Below are 21,419 nucleotides of genomic sequence, written 5' to 3' on the forward strand. Positions count from 1 at the left end.
TTCTCGAGCACTGCAGGTGTGCAGCTGTGAATGCTGATGAGTTTATCACGTAGAAACTGCTTAAAAAATACAAATAGGAATACATACAAAAAATTCCATAAATGGTTAGGATTTTATTTCAGACTTAGAATCCACTGTTTAGAGCCCGAAATGTATCACTTGTTGCTGTTCTCACTGCGCTTGTGTTCCATCTCCTGCCAATGTTGCTTTAGTCAAACCCCTGAAGATCATACAGGACTTAACTGACCAAACGATCAGACTGGGAAGGCCACTAGCACTGCACTGTGAGATATCTCCTGGAAACGTGCCGGGAAAGTGGTACAAGAACGGTCAGCTCATCCAAGGAGGAGACCGCATCAACATCATCCACAGAGCAAGGTACGGTGTGAAATCTGATGACCCACAACCTGGCGCACAAGGCCTCCCTCTCACTACAGTGGTAGCTCTGTTTGCCTGCTGTCCTTGCTCCCTGTATGGGGTAGCTGTTTGACTTAAATAGCACTCCCCATATGCGGGGTCAAAGTCATACTGGATGCATAAGGTGAAACTACTGAGAAAGAGAGGAGTTTATTCGCCGTACTTTACAGTATGTACATGTACATCAGGATTGATATTCAAGCTGTTCTTTCGGGACTTGCAGAGTACAATAGACAACAGTTTCACACAATGTGCACAGTACTTTACAAAACAGTAAGTAATTATTATAAATAATGATAGTTAAAACAGTAAATAGTACTAATAATTATAATTATATTACAACAAAGCACAATAACATACAATGTGTAGTATGGAAAAATAAACACACGGGACTACAAGTATGTGGTAGCTAAGTCAAAAGTTCAGAGTGCAGAGGTGCGTTGAATTCTAAGGAATTGCACAGTCAGGATGTTAAGGATGTGCAGGGCTGTAGGGCGGAAGCTGTTCTTGAGCCCAGTGGTCTGTGCTTTCATAGCGCGGCTCCGCTTGCCAGAGCACAAGGGGAAGAGCAGTTTGTGAAAGCGGATGGTGTGGATCTCATCTATTGATGGAAAGTCCGATTTTATCATTCTCTGTGGCCTTCCATTACTGGAACTATGGGGGGAAATGCTAATATGCACATTTTACTTTTCTGCTGAAACAACTAATGTTTCAGACTTCCACCTTCTGATGAGTCATTTGAACCAAGCTGTACTTAAGGAACTGTAAGTTACCTCACAAATACAAATAGAATGGCCAAGAGTTTGGTGTAAAATCATGCTTTTAATGTATATAACATCATATGACTTACTGTTTATTTGCACAATATATTGTACAGTGCAAGGTTTCATGTGATATGGAATTTGTGCCGTTTTTTGTTTTGCTTTTAAAACACTGCATCAGAGTCGTGTTTTCTTCATAGGAATCACAGGCTAGAGATCACTAGCACAACTGTGGATGATGAGGGAGACTACACCTTTGTTCCAGAGGGATACTCCACAAGTCTGAATGCCAGGGTTCATGTCATAGGTACGTGCCATTCACACTGTGGATGAACTTACAAGATCTGCGGGAATGTTTTCATACTCCCGTCAATTCATTTTCTCCCAAACGGAATACCTGCTGTCCTTCCTGAGACCACAGCACCTTGTTTTAAATGCACTTGCACCTATACAAACATTTAAACAAAGATTTTACATACGAGAGGAGGTCATTTGGCCTGTGTGGCGGATTGTAACGAATTGATTCGAGGGCCTCACCCAGCTGTTTCTTGAAGGAAGCCAGGACACTGGTTTCAACAACGTGGCAGGGGAGTTTGTCCTATAGTTCCACAACTGTTCATCTCAAAAGGCTCTGCTACACTGAAATATTTTGCAACCGAATTCAATCAAAGGTTCAGTTATGAAGATATATAGCTCAATAAAACACACTTATTTTCTGAGGACCAGGACTGATCAAATGCAAGCCAACAGAGAATTTCCTGGGGGTTTGCTGAAAAAAACAAATATCTAGTTTGACAGCTCACCATCTACACTACTAACACTGAAATACATGCTAACACCTTTCCCCCAGTCTGCAAATTCACCACTTGCCAAAGCCACGGCCCCACGGTGGGAACACACCAGACTTCTGATTCATCACCAGCAGAGTCAGGGGCCAGACAGGCAGCCCCTACCACTCTTCTTCCAGCAGAGTCAGGGAACCAGGCCGGCTGTTTCTCCTGCTCTCTGGTCTCAGGCATTCAGGAGAGTCAGGAGCCCGACAGGCAGCTCCTCCCACTCTCCTTCCAGCAGAGCCCAGAGCTGGTCAATCTGCTTCTCCTACTCCTCCTACACTGGACAAATGCACTTGAACTATACTAGTAACACTTCTTATGTAAACCTTCCAAGACCACTGATACTCAACTTAGAACACTTTCTTCCCCTATACAATAACACCTCACCTTGTACTCTCACCTGGGCTCGTCACATCCACACAGCGGCGGTCTGACAGGGAACTTGGGAATGTGCTCTGCACGTACGGCACCACCGCGTGACACACACTGGACCCAGAAGCAGATTCCCTTGCTGGGGTCTGCCTGTGCTGTTAGACCCCCCTCCAGGATCCTAGCCTCCCAGGGAAGACGACATGGTCCTTCCCACCTTCTGACCCTCCCTCTGTCCATTCTCCCTCCACAAGCACACACACCAGCACACCCCCGCGGCCTGCGCTGCTGCCCAGCCAGGCCACTCCCCACTCTGCCCGCACCTCCACAGCCCCCCTGCTCAGCTCCCAGCGGCTGCCCCCTCCCCGCCGCAGCTAGATCCTCACGAAACAGCACCGCCGCGACTCGCTGTCACAGGATCAGGAAAGGGTCAGGGGCGAGAGGAGGTCATTGGACCCGTCCAGCTCGTTTGGTTGCCCATACCCCATCGAGTGGAGGACCTCGGGCTGCCATTTCCTGACAGAGGCCAGGCTTCAACTCATCTGTGGGTAGTTTGCTGCCGCCTCCCTTTGTGTGGAAAGAACACCTGGATTACACCTGGCTGACCAAGGCAAACCCAAACTGCTTCCTGTGGCCAGAGACAAGATGATGAACAAGATAGCACAAGTAGAAACCACTTTCGACATTTACAGCCTATAGGCCATATACATGCACAGTACATAATACCTCATATTTAAGATACACAGCTTAGGAACATATCCAGATAAAAATAAAAATTATAGGTAATTAAATTAATACAGAAGTTGAATTCATATACAATGGATATGTGTGGATATTTCTGTGGATTTATTTCACACATTCCACACTTGCAAGTCCAAACTTGCAAATAAAGCAATAACATTTCGGATTATTGTTTCATGTTATTTCAGATCCCCCAAAAGTACACCTTGAAAGTCTTAACTTCCCAGAAAACACTGTGACGGTAGTAGCCGGAAACAAGCTCCGCCTGGAGGTGCCCATATCTGGAGAGCCCACTCCCAGAGTTGTGTGGATGAAAGGAGAAAGGGTGAGTGCATTGGACACCTACTGTAGTTCAACTTCTTTGGTTTGTTAAACTAAGCCACACAAGGGAGAGTCTGCACCCACTGCTTGTCTAACGTGCATTCTTCAGTCTTCCTCTGTCCAGAGGAGGATAGGAACATCTGGTCAATCAGCTGCTATCCCTCTAATCAGATATGAGGTATTTATCATCAGGGAGTGTGGTCTGGGTTCATGCCTATGCCTTAAGTCTGAAGTGTTAATCCTGAGCACCTGTAAAAGTAGCCAGTGGGGAAAAAAAACGAATAGCTGATCTGATACAATTTACATTGCGTGATATGGGTGTTTTCCTTCAGGAATGTTGAGGAATGGCAGTCCTGAACCATCAACAAGGGACAGCGGCATTAAAGAAGGAGTTTCTCTAAACTCTCAGCAGGGCAGCAGTTTGTCAGCCTGTGGAGTGTTTGCAGACTTGACAGACTGTGGGTTCCTTTCTGCAGAGACAACAAGAATGAGATCGAGGACCATTACTGTTTTTTATTCTATTATTATCCACCAGTGTAGGTAATGCAGGATGGGATACATCTGTATTTTCAGGTCATCCTTGAAACTGGCGCCCGGGTGCGAGCAGAGTCTTTCCAAGACCACAGCACCTTCACCATCGACATCGCAGAAAGGGAGGACACTGGGAACTATAAAATTATGCTACAGAACGAGGCTGGAGAGGATTCTGCCCAGATCAAAATAAAAGTGGTTGGTAAGCATAGAAAAACATTGCTTCCCATCATATGAGCAAAGAGTTGCATTGAAATACCGGCGTGGACTAGTGGATAAGCACTCTGGAATCCTTAACCTGGCCGTGGGGTCGTGGGGTCAGAAGCCAAGTGGGGTGCTGCTGTTGTAACCTTGAGTTTCACTCAGACTGTTCCAATAAATGTTTGGTTGTATAAAAGGGGAATTCTCCACATTGTCATTGTGAATGTCATTAATTATAAGTTATTGTTATCTTGTTAGCTAAAGTGTATCCATTCCCCAGATAAACAGCACCAAGCGCTGACGTGTGACTCTTTCTTCCCCAGATGTCCCTGATGCCCCACCAGCCCCCATGGTCCCTGAAGTGGGAGGGGACTGGTGCTCAATGGTGTGGGATCCCCCTCCCTATGATGGTGGCTCCCCAATCTTGGGTGTGCAATAGTTCTTCTTTCTCTGCACGGTCACATCATCCACCCCAAGGGGGTGGTCACTGTGTGTGGGAAAAGCAAAAGGCTTTGAAAATATTGCACCATCTACTGATTTTTATCATCTGCCACATATGTGCTCAGGCAAAATTTACATTTCTTTTCCCAAGAACTTAGAGAGAAATGAAACACCTCTCTTATTACTCAAAATCGAATCCAATTAACTTTATTAGCGTAACCTATGAGAAACAATGTTGCTAAAGCAAAAACTATCTGAAAGCCGTATATAACAACATATGCATTATAATTTGAATGACTCGCTCTCTGTTCCTCAGGCTGTAACAGACAGGAAAACAAATACTGTGCTGCAGCTCTGTTGAGTTTCTTCCCCCAGTAGGATCGGAGGCTGTTCTGATTCTGACGGGTGTCAGTGTCTGTGGCTCCTGCTTTCTGTGGACAGAAAGTGGTCACTGAGCCAGAACTTTGTCAGGGTTTCTTTCAAATCATTATCCTGATAGTCTCCCTAAACTCCGACTTAGCTAGACCATTGGTTCTTGGTCATCCATGTATGCACACAGCTGTTTATCCTACAGCTCCTGGCAAATCTTTAAACAGCTGTATAACGGTACCTGCTCCTGAGTGTAATAGGGGCTCATGGGTAAATCCACAAGATGTGAATCTCATTAAGTATTAAAGGCATAAGCTGTTAAACACTGATGGAGATTATTTTTCCTCTGGGCACTACAGGATATTTTGTTGAGAGGAAGAAAAAGCAAAGCTCCAGGTGGATGAGGCTGAATTTCGATCTGTGTAAGGAGTCAAACTTTGAACCCAAGAAGATGATCGAAGGTGTTCCCTATGAGGTCCGTGTTTTTGCAGTGAATGCCATAGGCGTCTCCAAACCCAGTGAGCCGTCTAAAGCATTCATACCCCTTGGTAAGTGCCCTCGTGTTGCAACGTTTCAAAATGTCTCGCTGTTTAATTGTTGAACCAACCCTGCTGGTGGCCGACGGAGTCACAGACACCACTGTGACCATGAAGCGTCGCCCCTCAGACATAATTGGAGCTGCAGGCTCATCTGGTATACATGAGCCCACAAGCACAAATGCTTTTTGTGCTGTTGTATTATGACACTTATATAGTGTTATGTATGTTTTGTGTTATGACACGTACATAATGGCCATGTTTCAACAAAATAAAAATAAGCCTGTAATGCATTTTGTGAGGTCCATATTTTAGGCCACCAAGGCCCTTATTTCCATGTAGTCTTGGCTGTCATTTGCTATCAAATCCAATAAAATAATACTTTTCACGCATGGCAGTGATTTACAGGCATCTACAGACCCTCCAGGGAACTGGCTGTGACCCCAGGATTGGAGCGGTGTGTGGGAGGGAGACCGGTTCTGAAATACGCTGCTCATATATAGAAACACATGTGTGTTGTTACCATCATGAGCCAAAAGCGGACTGTGATGATCCCTCTGGAGGGTTTATGGGAAACGTCACTATTCACAGATCGGGTGGTGGTGCATTTCACGTTTCTTTACAAATACTGAAGATGTTAAACATTTTATTCATCTGTGCACAGTAACACTATAGTAAGACAGCCTCTTCAAAATTTCCATCCTCCATCCATGCTGCTAATATTCACTATTGCACAGGGGTGGTTGGCCCTGGTATAGTACTTCCATACACCTTGTTGCAAGTCTTTATCCCTGCTGATCCGTGATCATCATCAGAGTGAGCTCCAGAACCAGGGTTAAAAAAGCAGTTAAGCATCAAACAGAGGTCCTGAGGCTGACTTTATTCATAGCCTTGTGTCTTTCACAATTGAAGCAGCTTTCTTTTGATCTCTCTGTGCTCCGTGTGTCATTTTGTGTCATCAGCTGTAACCAGTGAACCAACCCTGCTGGTGGTCGACGGAGTCACAGACACCACTGTGACCATGAAGTGGCGTCCCCCAGACATGATTGGAGCTGCAGGCCTGGATGGATATGTGATAGAATACTGCTTTGAAGGACGTAAGACAGCTTGGAAAGACATGTTTTTAATTATACGTTTCCTGAAACACCTGATCCTAAATCCCATCAATAGTTTATGATGCACATACATGTTTTTTTTTTCATTTTACACTGTGAGGAGATGGGTTTGTTGATTGTTTGGTTAGTGTTGTTCGTGGGAACAACAAAATGCTGAGCTCAAGTCTTGAGAATTCATTGAAAATGCCTGCCAGGTCAATGTCAGATATATGAATTGAATGAGAATCTGCGTCATCTGGAGTTCAAAAAGACGAGACATGATTTAGTGATTGAGAACAGTGAAAGATACGACTTCATACTACAGAGTGTTGAAGATTGACGGAATGATCAGGGCACGGGTGAATGATTTAGCTCAAGAAGGACACGTACTCACACACAGCTGCGCTTTCTGGATCGTTAAAACAGGAGTAAGGTTTGCGAAACAGCAAGTAAGACCTCTCTGTCTTCTCCCTCCTAGAGGATGAATGGATAGTGGCCACTCCTGAGCTGATTGAGAAGACAAGGTTCACAATTACTGGGCTGCCCACCGAGGAGAAGATCTTTGTGAGGGTCAAGGCCATTAACGCTGCAGGGGCCAGCGAACCCAGACTGCATCCCCACCCCATTCTCGTGAAAGAAGTCATTGGTGAGTTTACACACGTGACCCTTGAGCTCAGGCCTCTGTGAGCCCTGCACGTCTAACTCCCTGGAGCGTGCCATGTCGCCCTTGTGCTGTTGACGCTGGTCTCTTGCCATCAGCACCTTTCAATTAACTTTTATTTAAATAATGCCCTGCCGGACAATGGTAAGATTCACACTGGGAAAGATCTCCATCTTGCGTAGCATTACCCAGGGACATGTGACAAGTCTGTTTCAGCAGCGCTAGAGGCTTTATTCATATCTTGTTTAACAAACAAAGGTTTCTCACAATAAAGCCTTGGCAGTAGTTACAAAAGTAACAATAGTAACCCTTCTGCTCAACTCAACACAGATTGAAACATAATGCCGTCTTTTTATCTTAAATGTATTTTACACTGGGACATTTTTGAGGTACAAAAACAATGAATGTTTTGTAAATGAATATCTGGTCAGTTGCAAAGCAATGGAAATGAACCTTTCTCGAGAGTTTCAAATGTATTCAAAGAACAGTGCAGACCGCGCCCAGTGAATCGCACACACTGTGAAGTTCTGCACTAACACACAGGCCCTGGAGTGTCCCGGGACCCTGAACACTCACTCTACCTTTTTCCTTCCAGAACACCCCAAGATTCGTGTTCCCAGGCATCTTAAGCAAACATATATTAGGAAAGTTGGAGAAGTTGTCAATCTTGTTATACCCTTCCAGGTAATAATAATCATTATCATCTTCTGTGTTTTATAGGTGTGTCACCTTTCATGATACACAGTCCTGAGGTGTTTCCAACTAAAACAAACACTTTTGACAGCTGGAGGGTTTTCAAGACTAATACAGTAGCTTACAGTGGTTGAGTGGGTTTACTGGGTCTCCCGGTGTTTGTCATAGTGGGAACTGAAAGGCCAGCATCTGGAGAGTGTAAATGGCATGTAGGGTTAACAGTTCACTGTTCAAGCCCTTAAAGGTGAGCAGCAGTAGAATGACTATCATTCTGAAATCAACAGCGAGTCAGGGCTCCTGTTCAACTATCGAAGAAAGCATACAATAATTATACTGTTGGGTGTTATTTGAAGGTCCTTAATATTTGATAGTGAGCTGAAGCTGATGGATCGTGAAAAAAAAAGCTGCTCTTTTGTTTCCGAGTGTAAATGAAATGTGCAGGAGCAGAAGCCAGTTTTAGCCTCTTCTCCAGAAGACTTAATATACCAGATACCCGCTGTGCTCCCCAGGGCAGACCAAGGCCTAAAGTGAGCTGGATGACGGACAAAGCTCCTGTCGATCCGACTCAGGTCAGCATCCGCAACAGTGAGACGGACAGCATCATCTTCATCCGCAAAGCCACCAGGAAGCACTCTGGGCATTACAAAATGAGCGTCCAAGTGGAGAACTATGTGGACGAAGCCACCATAGATATACAGATTGTTGGTGAGTCAATGAGAATGTTAATGTCCACACCAGTGAAATGACACAAACAAAATGAAGGAATAAAAAAGACCTCATGTTGCCCCAACACTGGCTGAGGAACAGAATGATTGAGACCCCCATCATTTATGTTTTTTTGTGCAGTCCTTGTGGAAAGGCTGTGTCAAATCTTTTCATCCAATCCCACTCCTTTTTCTATTTTCTGCCTCCATCCAGTGGGGGTTGAGTCTAGGGTGAGGGTAAAGTTAGTGTGGCAAATGAAAAATGGCCGTAATAGGTCCACAGGTCCTCATCCTGCCCGGTTTGTAATAAGAAAACAATCTGGCAATTCCAAATTTAGAAGACAAAGGGAAAAAAATCTCATCAGCTTCATTATCAATGTTAATGTGACTGACCAAGATAATACTGTAGATGCAGAAATATACTCATTCCAAACATTCTATGATATTTAATCTGCAGTACGCACAGTCCATTCTTATATACTCAAAACTACAGAGAAAAACACAGGTGACTTTCACTATTAGAAAATGCACTGGTGTTCACTTCATTTTTCCATTGTTTCTTGTTTGAAATCTTATTTAAAGGCTTTTGGTGCAGGCACACAGCACTGTGTGGTATGGAGAAACTTTCTGTGCAAATTCCCTTCAGTTCCGTCGTTTTTGTCCCACACAGATCGGCCTGGCCCTCCCCAGCATGTGAAGATTGTGGAAGTCTGGGGAGAGAATGTGGAGTTAGAGTGGACTCCCCCTAAAGACAGCGGCAATGCACCCATAACTGGCTACACTATTCAGAAAGCAGACAAGAAGACAATGGTATGTGCTGTGCTGCACACAGAACATAATTCTTTCTGACTGTAAGAGTGTCCACTAACTTGACAGGATTGACAACTGATCAGGAATTAACATCACAGTAAAGAGAAATTATTAATGAGGCTCCATATATCAGCTAGTGACTACGTGGAACAATTATTGTTTACCGCTGTATTTTATTCTGTAGGAATAATTTGCAACATTAAAAAAGAAATAACCACTCCCTGTTCAGTGTCTTGCTTGGACATCTTCTCATAGACAACTGTAAAAATGTGGGCACTATTGATCTTTCATCGTGGCCCTTTGTTATAACTATGTGGAGCAGCAGTTTCCACTGAGCAGTTGTGGGTGCTTGAGCAAGATCCTTTTGGTCAGATTGCTCCCCATGAGTCAGGTTGCTTTGGACAGAGGCTTCGGCAGAGTAAATGAAGAAGGACTGAGATAATATAATAAGCTCTCTTGGCCTTCTGCAGAAGGTGCCCCTACCTGGGATCCTCCTGGACACTTTCCTTTACCTCCTGGGCCTCTCAATTACCCATCGATAATCCTTTAGTTATAAGGACAGGGCTGACTGATGCAGTGACTGGTCTGCTTGTACTGAAAATACGGTGCTTTTTCAGTAAAGAACCTTCTGTTTTGCAGGAATGGTTCACAACACTGGAGCATTATCACAGAACCACCATAGCGATCTCTGACCTTGTTGTTGGAAATGAATACTATTTCCGTATCTACTCGGAAAACATGTGTGGGCTCAGCGAATGTGCTACAATGACAAAAGACTGTGCCCTTATTGTGAAGGAAGGTTAGTTGTTACTGCTACATATTCCAGGGGTGATCAAGCTCAGTGTTTTGAGGCACATCTTTTGTTAAAGTAGTGCTAAGGGGTGGGAGAACTGTTAGGGAGTAACACAACAGAATACACAATCACACTGGAGATAAAAACAAGTTTCCTTTAATGTCAAAGTCCCTTAACAATTATTGTGGTGGGTCATCAGAAACTCTTGAAGGAAAAAAAGAAAAAAACATATTTTTAAACCATGCGACCTAAAGGTAACGTTTGCTTTTAATGATCTTATCTTGGGTTCCTAGATTGTTTTCTAATACCCCAGAGGAACGTAATGCTTAGTTTTAATGCAGATGTTAATTAAAAGAGATGCCAGAATGATCAATTTCACCCCACAAGCCCCAGTGTGATTTACTGAACAGTCGATCACTCTGCCGAACAGTGCCCCTGCTCTCTCTGTGTCCCTGAGAATGGTCCTTGTATTGACAACAGGGCTCAGTTAAGCATATCAGTGCTATTATTTATTCCTGGCTTTCATAACGCCAGCTGAGAATCCAGGTCAACTGATACTCGCCCATGTTTCCACTCTTGTCATTAGTAACTGCAGCTGTTTTAAGATGCATTCACTCTGAAGGTGAGTGGCAGGTGAGCCAATCACTGCTTATTCACAGCTACCCTGCACCTAAGAAATACAGAATAGATTAAAAAACACCTGTTGCAAAAAGCTATTAACCTGGAAATCTAAAGATCAGGAGGGTAGCACTTATTCAGGAAAGCGGGCAGCGGAGAAGGAACAGGGCCCAGGGAGCAAGTCACTGTGGGTCCCGTCAGTTGTACATGCTGTACAGAGAATGAACCAGAACAACAAACTAATGAAACCAAATGTGAAGTGGCTTCAATGTAGTCATCCCACCCAGTGACACATGGCTTTGGCGTCCCTTTTCTCTCAAGCTGTCTGCCGCCTCAGCAGCCTCTCTGGTGATCCACCGACTGCAGGGGCAGCACAGAAGAACAGAGTGCAACAGCTGCAGCAGCTGGGTGTGATGATAATCCCTGTCTGTCTGTCAGCTGCACCTCTTTCTGGGACCTGCACAGCCAGGGCACTGCAGCGCTGAGCTTTGGGCCAGACTGTGGCGATGAGCTTTTTTTCCAACAAATACAAAACTCCTTTTTAGGATCATTTTTAGTGCACTCAAATTCCAGTTGCTTCTAGGATTTATTTTTGAACTTCCTGCAAGAGATCAAAAGGAAAACAAACCTGACAAAAACTCTCTCACTTTTCTTTGAAAGGTTTGAATTACAAGAATCCAGATTACAAGGATTTTGACTTCTCAGAGCCCCCGAAATTCACACACCCCCTGGTGAACACCACGGCAGTTGCTGGCTTCAACGCTACACTGAACTGCAGTGTCCGAGCTAACCCCAGGGTATGTACGTCCCACGGTCCAGTCACTTCAAAGAAAACTGTAACAAAATTTAACATGTGTGTCATTATGCTGTGAACAGCAGGTCACTGATAGTTCTGGCAGAAGGAACTGTTAACTGTCGATGTTAGAAGACCTCTAAAACCATTTCACATATGTTGTATATAGTCTTTCAACTTAACAGATGATGTAGAGTATGTGTACCTGAAGCTCAGGAGGGATGATAGCAATCAAACCACTTTTGTCCCAGCTGTTCTAAATCCTAATCATTCCCAACATCATACTGCATCCCTCCTTCATCCCATCTCCACCTTGTAGCTGCATGAGGGTCCTGGGCTCCTTGTCTTGTGGCCAAGGGGCCTGGCCTTTAGTCAAGCGGCTTACGCCAAACCTCACTATAGAACACTAACACTGAATAAACATCCTCAAACACATGTAATTCTTGAGTGCCATTATTCTCCATGAAGTTGTAAAAGGATTGGACAACAAATTTTGCTGTAGTCAAAGAACAGTGAAAGCACACAGTAGTTTTGAAAAGCAGCCCTCAAGCTGGAAAAAACTGATTGTGCCCAGGACAGTACCCTGGGGAACACCGCGGAAAACTTCACTGTTTCTTTCTTCCTGTTGTAGCCAAAGGTGATGTGGTATAAGAACAAAATTGCCATCATTGATGATCCACGGTACCGGATGTTTAGCAACCAGGGCGTGTGCACCCTGGAGATCCGGAAACCCAGTCCGTATGATGGTGGCACCTACACCTGCAAAGCTGTCAATGACTTGGGTGAGGCTGTGGTAGACTGCAAGCTGGAGGTGAAAGGTGAGACTTGGAGTCACCTGCCTGTCTAGAGGACTCTTTTCCAGATTCACCCAGACATAGTCTCCATCACTAAAATGTATGGAGTATATCATTTGTAATGAAAATAAAAAATAAAATAAAGCCCATATATGAATATGTTAAAGCACAGATAGATCTAACATACTGTACCTTCTTACCTGTTGAGGAATGTAATCAACGATTCCAGTGGGCACTAGAAGTTAACATGCAGTACAATCGTCCTGCCTGCTGTACTCATGTAAAAACAGTTGAAGTGGTTTCCACTTGCATGCCACATGATACAGTGTCAACTGCTGTTTTTTCACTCTTTTTCATGAATCTCTGATTCTGATTCACTACTTTTTATCTTTTACCCTCTCTCTTTTTGAACTTTTTAAAATGTTTTTTTTTCCTTTTTCTTTAACCTGACAGACTTCTTGTGGTGCAACAAGGTTTTGATTACACATTTTGTTTTATATTTGCATCACAACCAGGTGCAATTTTTTATTTTTTGTGTTTGATGCTTTTTTGTCCAGGTGTTTTTGAAACAGTTCTGCGATGATTTCTCAGTATGCTTAACTTTTGGTGACTTTCTATTTTTGTCATTTTTTTGGACATTGTTCATATAAACGACCTGCTTGTGCATGCAAGTCCATAATGCTATTGACATTTTAGTTGTATACTTCATCTTTGCTTTCAACTTTTAATCACTAGATTCCTCTACCTTTTCACTGCACACAGTTTGGGTCTGGAAAGGCAGTTTAGTTTTCCTGAAACACAATTTAAATATCACTTTTGAGACAAATTAAGATGTTTTAACCTCATGCTCTTTTTTCATTTCTGAAGAGTAACATAATTTACCCTATCAGTGATGAAGGCAATTTTTACAACTGTTCAATTGCATTCAAAAAATGCAGAAAGCTATGAACAGAAAATTGGCCTTTGACCTAGATTCTTCCTATACAACATGACTGCATATAAAACCTCAGGCCATGGCAGGGAATTTCAGTCGACTTTGGACACAATGGTGGCATTATGAAAATAAAATCACATCAGTTTGAACTCCACCTTATTGTCTTCTGCAGTGCATCAATTTGTTTGTAAAAAGAAGTATAATTTTCCATGACTTACATTTCACCTAAAATGATCCTCGGTTGTATTTCTGTACAAGCATGAAGTGATCCTTAGTTCTATTTCTGAAAAGTGCTGAGGTTTGTTTTATAAAGCATGGATAAACAAGATGCAGCACATTGATGTTTCATCTTGAATAGACATGGAGGATAGCTACTGACCCAAGAGTATTCTAGACCTCAAAATGCAGCTTGGCATCCTAATTTTCAAAAACTGTACCTCAACTGTTCAGGCCAAAGAAGCAGAAAAGTTTATTGTATGTGATATTGCACTTTATCAGCTCGTTTTGTGAGTTGTTTGGAGGCACTGTAAAATCATTTAAAATCAATCTCCAACAAATCACAACAGCCCAAACCTTTGTTCTATCAGAAATTTAAATTAAATTAAAAACGAATTTAAAAATTAATAGGAATGGGTCAAAGGCATTACAATTGCATTTCTTTAAGGAAGAAACTGTTTCTTTTCATAACACAGAACTAGTTTAAGCCCAATAAATGATCTTTACTCAACAGTCATGTTGCAATATATGAGAGCAACCCTTCGCTCCTTCACTGTCGAATCCATTCCAGCTAAGTTAAAATGATTTAAATGTGTTTTCTTCTCTCCTCTAGTTGCGTAAGGATTTGTGAGTGTATGTGTTCATCCAAGGTAAGCTTTCATATGGTCAGTGCATATGAAGCTTATGTCTGTCATTGTATACCTTCCTACAGCAAGTAATACAGTAGGAGCGAAAACTCCCATTAGTGCCTTGTACTTACTCCTCGTGTAACCTGTACCTTATAAAAACCTTGCATTATCTTACACCTCTGGAGTAACTGCCTCTCTTGTTCATGTAACATGCCACAAAACGGGTGAGTAACTTATTCATGAGCACAGCCCCCCACCCCCCCGAATTCACACTTTGTCACAACCACCCTCTATATGAAACGGTTTGATCCACTAATTCCTTTAATATTTAGCATGTTGTTAATTAAACTATATCTTCCAATGAAGTCTTTTCAAAGTGCATTAACCACTGATATCCCTGCAAGCAGCGTAACAATTACAGAAGCAAAAAAGGTCCATACCTCTATCTGCAAGAACTTACTACCACTACTAAACTGAATCAATGTCCAATAAACATGTCTCACTGAAAAGTCTTGTTTCGCATTAAGGGTGCCAACACTTTGGTCCGTGGCTGTACTGCTGTATTGATATTTGGTTATTTACTGTATATTACTAGTTTAATGGAGGGGTCCCCAGTCCTGGTTTTGGGAGGTGAGTGGGTCTGCAGGTGTCTTTAAAGCAGCAGCACCTAAAGAGCTGGGAGAAGCTGGTATACTGGTCCAGTTAATAATAATGAGACAATCCAGGTCATTAAGAGCCAGGACGAACTTAAAACACTGCAGACACACTGGCCTTCCAGGGAGAGGACTGGCGATCCCAGGTTTAAATGTTTTGTGGAAATGCAGATTGCTTCCACCCTATAGGCAACCCGAATTCAAGTAATTGCAGCATCAATACATTTTAACAGATAAGTGTTCTGAAGAATACGGCCTTTTGATGGTACCCTCAGGATCCTGAGAAAAACAGTGCTGATTCCAGCTTGCTGAAGATTTTGTGGTTGCATTGCTGTTTTGCTGATTGCTTGGGAATTTCAGTAATCATCTGTGAATCTGCAGATGCCTTACTTGCTGTAGAGCCCTACACGATCACCTTAAGTTCCACATTTGTATCACTTACAATTCTCATATTTATCCGATCACTGGTTGCATCAGTATCGGCACACCTGTGGTTTGGTGTTTTGACATCTTATCCATTGCTGAGTTTACCCAAAGATAATCAGGAAGCACGTGGTGCCTTATGTGCTGAACACACCTCAGGTCATGTAACAGAAGACTAAATAATGACTGCCAAATGAATGTACAACGTCAACCCCATGACTGTCTTTGTTCAGCAACTTGTTCTAACATGAAATTTCATTTCTAAACTACTTTTATCACTACTGTTTTTCTCAAATAAAACGACTATAATGACAGATGTGGGGCTTTTGGACACATCGTTCTCAATCACGTTCCTGATGGATCAGCTGCTGAATACCTTCTAATAAATCCCGTCCGTTTCCGCAGTCGCCCTGCAGAAAGGGGATCGGGCTGCGTGCAGTGATTAGCACATGCCGGCCGCGGGGGTCCTTCAGAGAAGCGCTGTTGCTCAAACTCCGCTCTTGCTTCAGACAGGCTCTCTGGTTTGGAAAGCACGGCTCTGATTGCGCTGTTGGATCTTTATGTTTCTAGCCAGAAAGCACCCCCCCCCCCGGTGTCACCCTGGGCGTCTGCAGCCCGCTGCTCTGGGGGTCCGAAAGGTGCCGGCGTGTCGCGGCTCTCGAAATCCCTGCAAGCTGACCGTCTTTTCTCTCTCATCAGGGGGGTTTACGTTTTATGAGCTTATGCAGCGGGGAGTGCCTTTACACCTTATCAAACAGCACATGAGCGAAACAAAGAGCGGCGAGCCCGAGAAGAAGTGACTGTCTGCTGGCCGCCTTCTCCACCTCCTCTCGGGGATGACCTGCCACTGCGCGCAACAGCCAACTGGATGATCGTCAAGATGAGAGTGTGGCATGCAATGTGTGCTGGCATGGATCTACTGTAGGTAGCGTAGGGCAGCCATGTACTGTATCATCAGCTCTCGCGCCTCTTTGCCTGTTTGATGCTGGTATGTAAAGGCGATATTTAAACTCTGCAGCATGTCGCCTGGTGTTTTCGGCAAGTAGCTTTTAGAATAGGCCCATGTGGCAGCCGTGGGACAATGAAGTCCGCCGCAGCAGATGCTGATATACTGTAATGAGCTTTGCTTTATCACCGACTGGGATTCTCATATCGCTGGTGTAGCCCCACGTCTAGAAATGGAGGTGTCATTTGATTCTTTGTTGATAAACGTGTTGAAACTGTACAATATAAATAAAGTCCGCTCCTGCATGAAACGTCAGTTATTGTGTAGAGTACGTACTGTTTACTGTTGGGGAACTAAGCTGGAGGCGAGAGCACTCTGTATACTTGTAAAGCCCTAATAAACACAAGAGAAAAAAAAACATCACAAAGATGATTGAAGGCAATTTAAACTGTGCTTAACCTGTGCAGAAGTCCACACAGCTGAGATTAGCCTGCTGAACGGAGACTAACCTATTGACTGCTGCGGAGACTGACAGTGTTCCTCCAGGAGCCAGGCTGGGGTGTGACCCTTTGATTTTTAGCTTTTTTTGTTCAGATATATACAGTATATATACTGTATATATCTACGCATGCTGACGCAGCTACCCACCTGAACTACAGTATATATATATGTGTGTGTATGTGTTTCCAGGTGTAATACAGCTTTGTGCATTATAATATATAGATAGATATTCTAGCAGTGGCTTTTCATTTTAATAGTTGCAGCTGAGACACACAAACCTCTTCTGTAGCTGACCAGCACACCCTGAGCACTGACGAAGCCTTCTCTGTAATGAATTATTTTCATTTCAAAGTAATGATGTTACCCTTTAGAGTAACAAAAGACCGAAGTAACCAACAGTGGGACTGCTGAATAAACATTATGAGCCTGATTAAGATATCTGTTGGTGTTCTTGAAAGGATTCTGTTATGTTGGTAAAGGCACAATAACGTGGGAGAGGATGAATGACTTGTCAAATATTTAATTTCAAATAAGTGGAAGCTATGTTACGATTGCTTCATAGATGCCTGTGCAGTTCAAAGCCGAAGACCTGAGATACTGTATGTTAAAGATGTTGTGGGCATGGGTTAAGTCTGAAATACATTGTTTATCCCAGAATATCAAGATATTGTTCATATTCTTTGAGGAAGTTTCTGTGTTAATGGCTAATTTGTTTCCTTAGAATTTGTTTTCCATTCTTTTATCAGGTGATGCACAATTCTTTATCTGGAATATTTCAAAAGCTTTTTGTGTATTCAGCATGACTCTCACCTCTTAATTGTTATACCTTGGTTAATATGTCTGGTTTTGTGATATTTGTTTTTGAATGAGTAGGTTTTGCATTTCTAATCCAACAAGATAATGTACCAGAAAATGCAGCTATTCGCTCTTTATTGTCCCCAACCTTTCCAGCAGAGGTTAACAGTATACAGTTAAGAATACTTTGACTTTGAAAGGGAAGCAACAAAAATATTTATTATATATATAATAATCCCTTCAAATAAAACTTGGTATCTCCGTACTCCCCCGATTTCCACTTAACATATATGTTTTCAGAGCCGCTAGCCTGTCTATTACACTGATCAATAACCAATATTTACTCTGTCGGCATCATTGTGTTACTCAGTTTCACAGTTGATTTGTTGCAAGTGAGGAGATTTAGGTAGCGATTGGTACAATATGTGAACCAGAATATGTTCTTGTCATAAGCACTTCTACTTCAGACCTTATAGAAACATATTTCCTGTCATTTTATGTACTGTATTTCTTAGTTAATTTTGAACTCTGAAGAAATACAGATCTTGTGCTTTTTAATGTTGTTTTTTGGGTGGCGAGGGAATTTTCTTCATTGTTTTGCTTTCTTTTTTGGTATTAGTGCTACTGGTTAAAGCCTAGAGAGCAATGTTAGCCCATCATTAATTGTAAAGCATGTCTTTTAAGGGAATTGATTTGTAATATACAGCATTATAAAGGTAATAAAATGTTGTTTTCAACTTATGTTTTATGCCAAGTTTGTATGGTTCAATGGTGTGCACAGAAAGTCGGAAAACCTTTCTAAAGGTTTAAAAATACCTTCAGAAAACCTGGCTACAATTCAGGAGAAACAAAGGGTACTCCAACAAGTAATACATTTTTGTTAAATAAAGTGAAGACTTGGTAAAATTTTTGCTTGGTAACCCAGCAGCAGCCTGGCCACATGTATGAGGAAGTCTCACCCCTCTGGATAAAGAGCAGAAGGGTGTTGTATTGGTGGCAGAGTGGGATTGGTGAAGGGTACATGTATGAGGAAGTCTCATCCCTCTGGATGAAGAGCAGAAGGGTGTTGTATTGGTGGCAGTAGTGGGATCGGTGAAGGGTACATGTATGAGGAAGTCTCACCCCTCTGGATAAAGAGCGGAAGGGTGTTGTATTGGTGGCAGAGTGGGATTGGTGAAGGGTACATGTATGAGGAAGTCTCACCCCTCTGGATAAAGAGCGGAAGGGTGTTGTATTGGTGGCAGTAGTGGGATCGGTGAAGGGCCTCCAGGGCAGAGTCTCCATACTCACACCATTGTCAGGGCTCCTGTTACGAACGGGTTGTTATGAACCCTGTGCAGGTCTCTAAGAGAGCCCGATGGCTTACGACTCCGAGAAGAGTGAGGCAGCAGAGTGGCCGGTAGTTCCAGGCTAGAGGTCCGAGTCTGGGGAAAGAAGGCTGCAAGGCAAACAAATCTGAAGGAGGCGAGACAAGAGGGTAGTCGAAAGATCCGAGGCGAGATGGGTCTTCCTGTCGGTGGTCAGAGGTTTGAGGATGATGCAAGCTCAGGAGGCAATATAGATTCCTAATACTGAGCAAGGGCTAGGAGTGAAGGGAGGGTTTAAATAGTGAAGGAAGAGGAGATTGAATAATGAGGATCAATTGATGCCAGCTGTGCTCGTAACAGCTCCCCAGTCCTTGTCCTGCCAGATGGTCTGCAATCTTGAACTGGACAACCAAGGGGGCTTTGGAACACTTGCAATCACTTTCAATCACAATTAGGTTAATTATGAGATGCATACATTAAAAGGGGAGGCTTCACTTTGTTTTAGAGTAATAATAATCTAAATAATCAAGCAGCTCAAATCACTCTTATTAAGTCATTTAACGGTCCGATTGTGTTGCTGAGAGCTGCAGAGGAACAACAGGAAGCCTGTCTTGCACCAGAAACAGACATTCTGCCCTAGTGGCAGAGGATTGGCAGGGAAAGGTTCATCATTACCTCCACTATATAATTACTGTAAAAATGTGACCAACCTTTTGATCACTGTTGATTACTGCAGCTTCTGCTCTCCAGCCCATTTGTTTATTCAAACATAACATAGAACAGTAATATATCATTAAAAGCCCAAGGATCAGGCTGACATTTGTATTTTGTAAGCGGTTTATCACTTTTCAAAGTTAATAGGCTTATTCCTTTTAGGGAAACTACTGTAAAAAATAATGTTTAATAAAACACGATATAAAAATAACCAATAACAGGATCTATGGCCGATGAGTGTTCGCCCAATCCCACAACTAAATATGTCTGATTTGAACAATCACACCATTTCTCCATCAACAAAACTGGATACATAAGAACATTTGCTTTGCAAGAAAATAGCCCTTTTTACACTACTACATTCCATTTGTGCCTTGTTATGCTGGGGAGGCTGAAATTCAAAGACCTTGGACACATCCCCACTGAGTTATTTTCTATTAAGACTGAAAAGATTTCATTCTTAATTCTAATTCTAATGCTAATTCATGTTTCTGGATCTTCTCTCAGACATGTCTTTTGTGGATCAGAGGAACCTGTTCATCTTAGTCATCAAGATATCAGAAATTTAGTACTCAAACAACCTTTATCAGGATCTATTCTGAATGACCTAGCGACTCTGCAATACTTATGTACTGTGTACAAAGTTATCAAAAACCTCATACAACCCGCAAACTGGTCAAGATGACAGGTTTCTCCAATCTACTGGACAGTGTGATGCATTTGGGGAATTGTTACAGGACATACTGTATATACAAACAGGACATATATACAAACAATAAGCAGTTGCTGATTTCAGCTCCTGCAGTAATGACAATAATGCCCACTCCTTCTTTTTCATTTTCATTTTTATATTCTCTCATTTTACTGCTGTGGGTGCTACACTCACTTAGTTGGCAGCTATAATGAGAGAATGTAAAATGACACTACTGAAAGAACCCTACTCCTTCACCCTCACTCAAATCTAGTTCTGCTGCTCTTTGTCCATTTTATTAACCCCTAATTGTCCATCAATTCCTCCGATCTGGGCTTCTCCCTGTAGTCCTAGTCTGCTACTGTCTCACCTGTATTAGAAAATCCAGCTCTGGATCATAAGGGATTGATGACTACAATCCTTTCTCCAATTTACCCCTTCTTACAGAAATTCTGCAATAGGTGGCTGAAACCCACCTGCAGTTTATTTAGCAACTAATGAGCCCTTTGAACCTTTATAATATGTACTGAAACAAACCTTATTGGTGTAGTTAATGACTTACTTATGGATTCTGACTCTGGACCAATGTGTAGCTTCTGATATTGCATTTTACAGGATTGTTAGAGACCCTGTTGTTAGATTAGCTCCTATTTGGCTAATATTTGCACATCTTGGCTGTTTAAATCTCACAATGACTCAGTTACTCAGGCTGTTCCGCAGAATTTAGTGCTCAGACCTTTAGTATTTAGCACATTAGCTATTTACCATTATTCTCATCTGATGACACACAAATTTTCTTGCAAACCTAATCAGATAATACTTTTCTTTCTGCTCTTTAAAGGTGTGTCTTATATGAAGACATGGATACAACCATTTATATAAGCTTAAGTGGCTTTGGTGTGATTCTATGTTTATTTGCTCCTACAAACAGCTACACAAGGTATTTGACTCATGGCTGTGCTGAAACAAAACCTTTGGCTGAAGTTAGAAGTTATTTTTGTTTTTGTATTGTCATTTGATGCTCATGTCACTAATGTCATAAGGGTATATTTTTCCCCACTACTTAACTTTCCCAATTTAAGGTCCCTCATTTAGGCTGATACTGAAAAAAAGATACATGCCCTTAGTTC

At 42.5% G+C, this 21,419-nt stretch overlaps 1 protein-coding gene across 16 annotated transcripts in view; it reads left to right on the forward strand.

Moving 5' to 3' along the window:
- Positions 1-18,318, forward strand: part of mybpc1 (myosin binding protein C1) — a 54,612-nt gene extending 36,294 nt beyond the window's left edge. For 15 of the 16 annotated variants that reach the window (XM_088645940.1, XM_088645942.1, XM_088645944.1 and 12 more), the window contains 15 exons: positions 213-378; positions 1,379-1,485; positions 3,310-3,446; positions 4,016-4,175; positions 4,498-4,602; positions 5,344-5,532; positions 6,483-6,617; positions 7,093-7,260; positions 7,871-7,959; positions 8,478-8,673; positions 9,343-9,482; positions 10,122-10,281; positions 11,554-11,690; positions 12,318-12,504; positions 16,035-18,318. In XM_088645940.1, coding sequence (XP_088502066.1) covers positions 213-378; positions 1,379-1,485; positions 3,310-3,446; positions 4,016-4,175; positions 4,498-4,602; positions 5,344-5,532; positions 6,483-6,617; positions 7,093-7,260; positions 7,871-7,959; positions 8,478-8,673; positions 9,343-9,482; positions 10,122-10,281; positions 11,554-11,690; positions 12,318-12,504; positions 16,035-16,135 — 2,177 coding nt within the window. In that variant the 3' untranslated portion in view covers positions 16,136-18,318. Of the gene's footprint in view, positions 1-212; positions 379-1,378; positions 1,486-3,309; positions 3,447-4,015; positions 4,176-4,497; positions 4,603-5,343; positions 5,533-6,482; positions 6,618-7,092; positions 7,261-7,870; positions 7,960-8,477; positions 8,674-9,342; positions 9,483-10,121; positions 10,282-11,553; positions 11,691-12,317; positions 12,505-14,243; positions 14,281-16,034 lie in introns of all 16 variants that reach the window. The other variant, XM_088645946.1, reaches the window with a different exon arrangement.
- The last annotated feature ends 3,101 nt before the right edge of the window (positions 18,319-21,419 follow it).

The sequence above is a fragment of the Lepisosteus platostomus genome, chromosome 9 (assembly GCF_059453375.1).
Source record: "Lepisosteus platostomus isolate fLepPlt1 chromosome 9, fLepPlt1.hap1, whole genome shotgun sequence".
Classification (NCBI taxonomy): domain Eukaryota; kingdom Metazoa; phylum Chordata; class Actinopteri; order Semionotiformes; family Lepisosteidae; genus Lepisosteus; species Lepisosteus platostomus.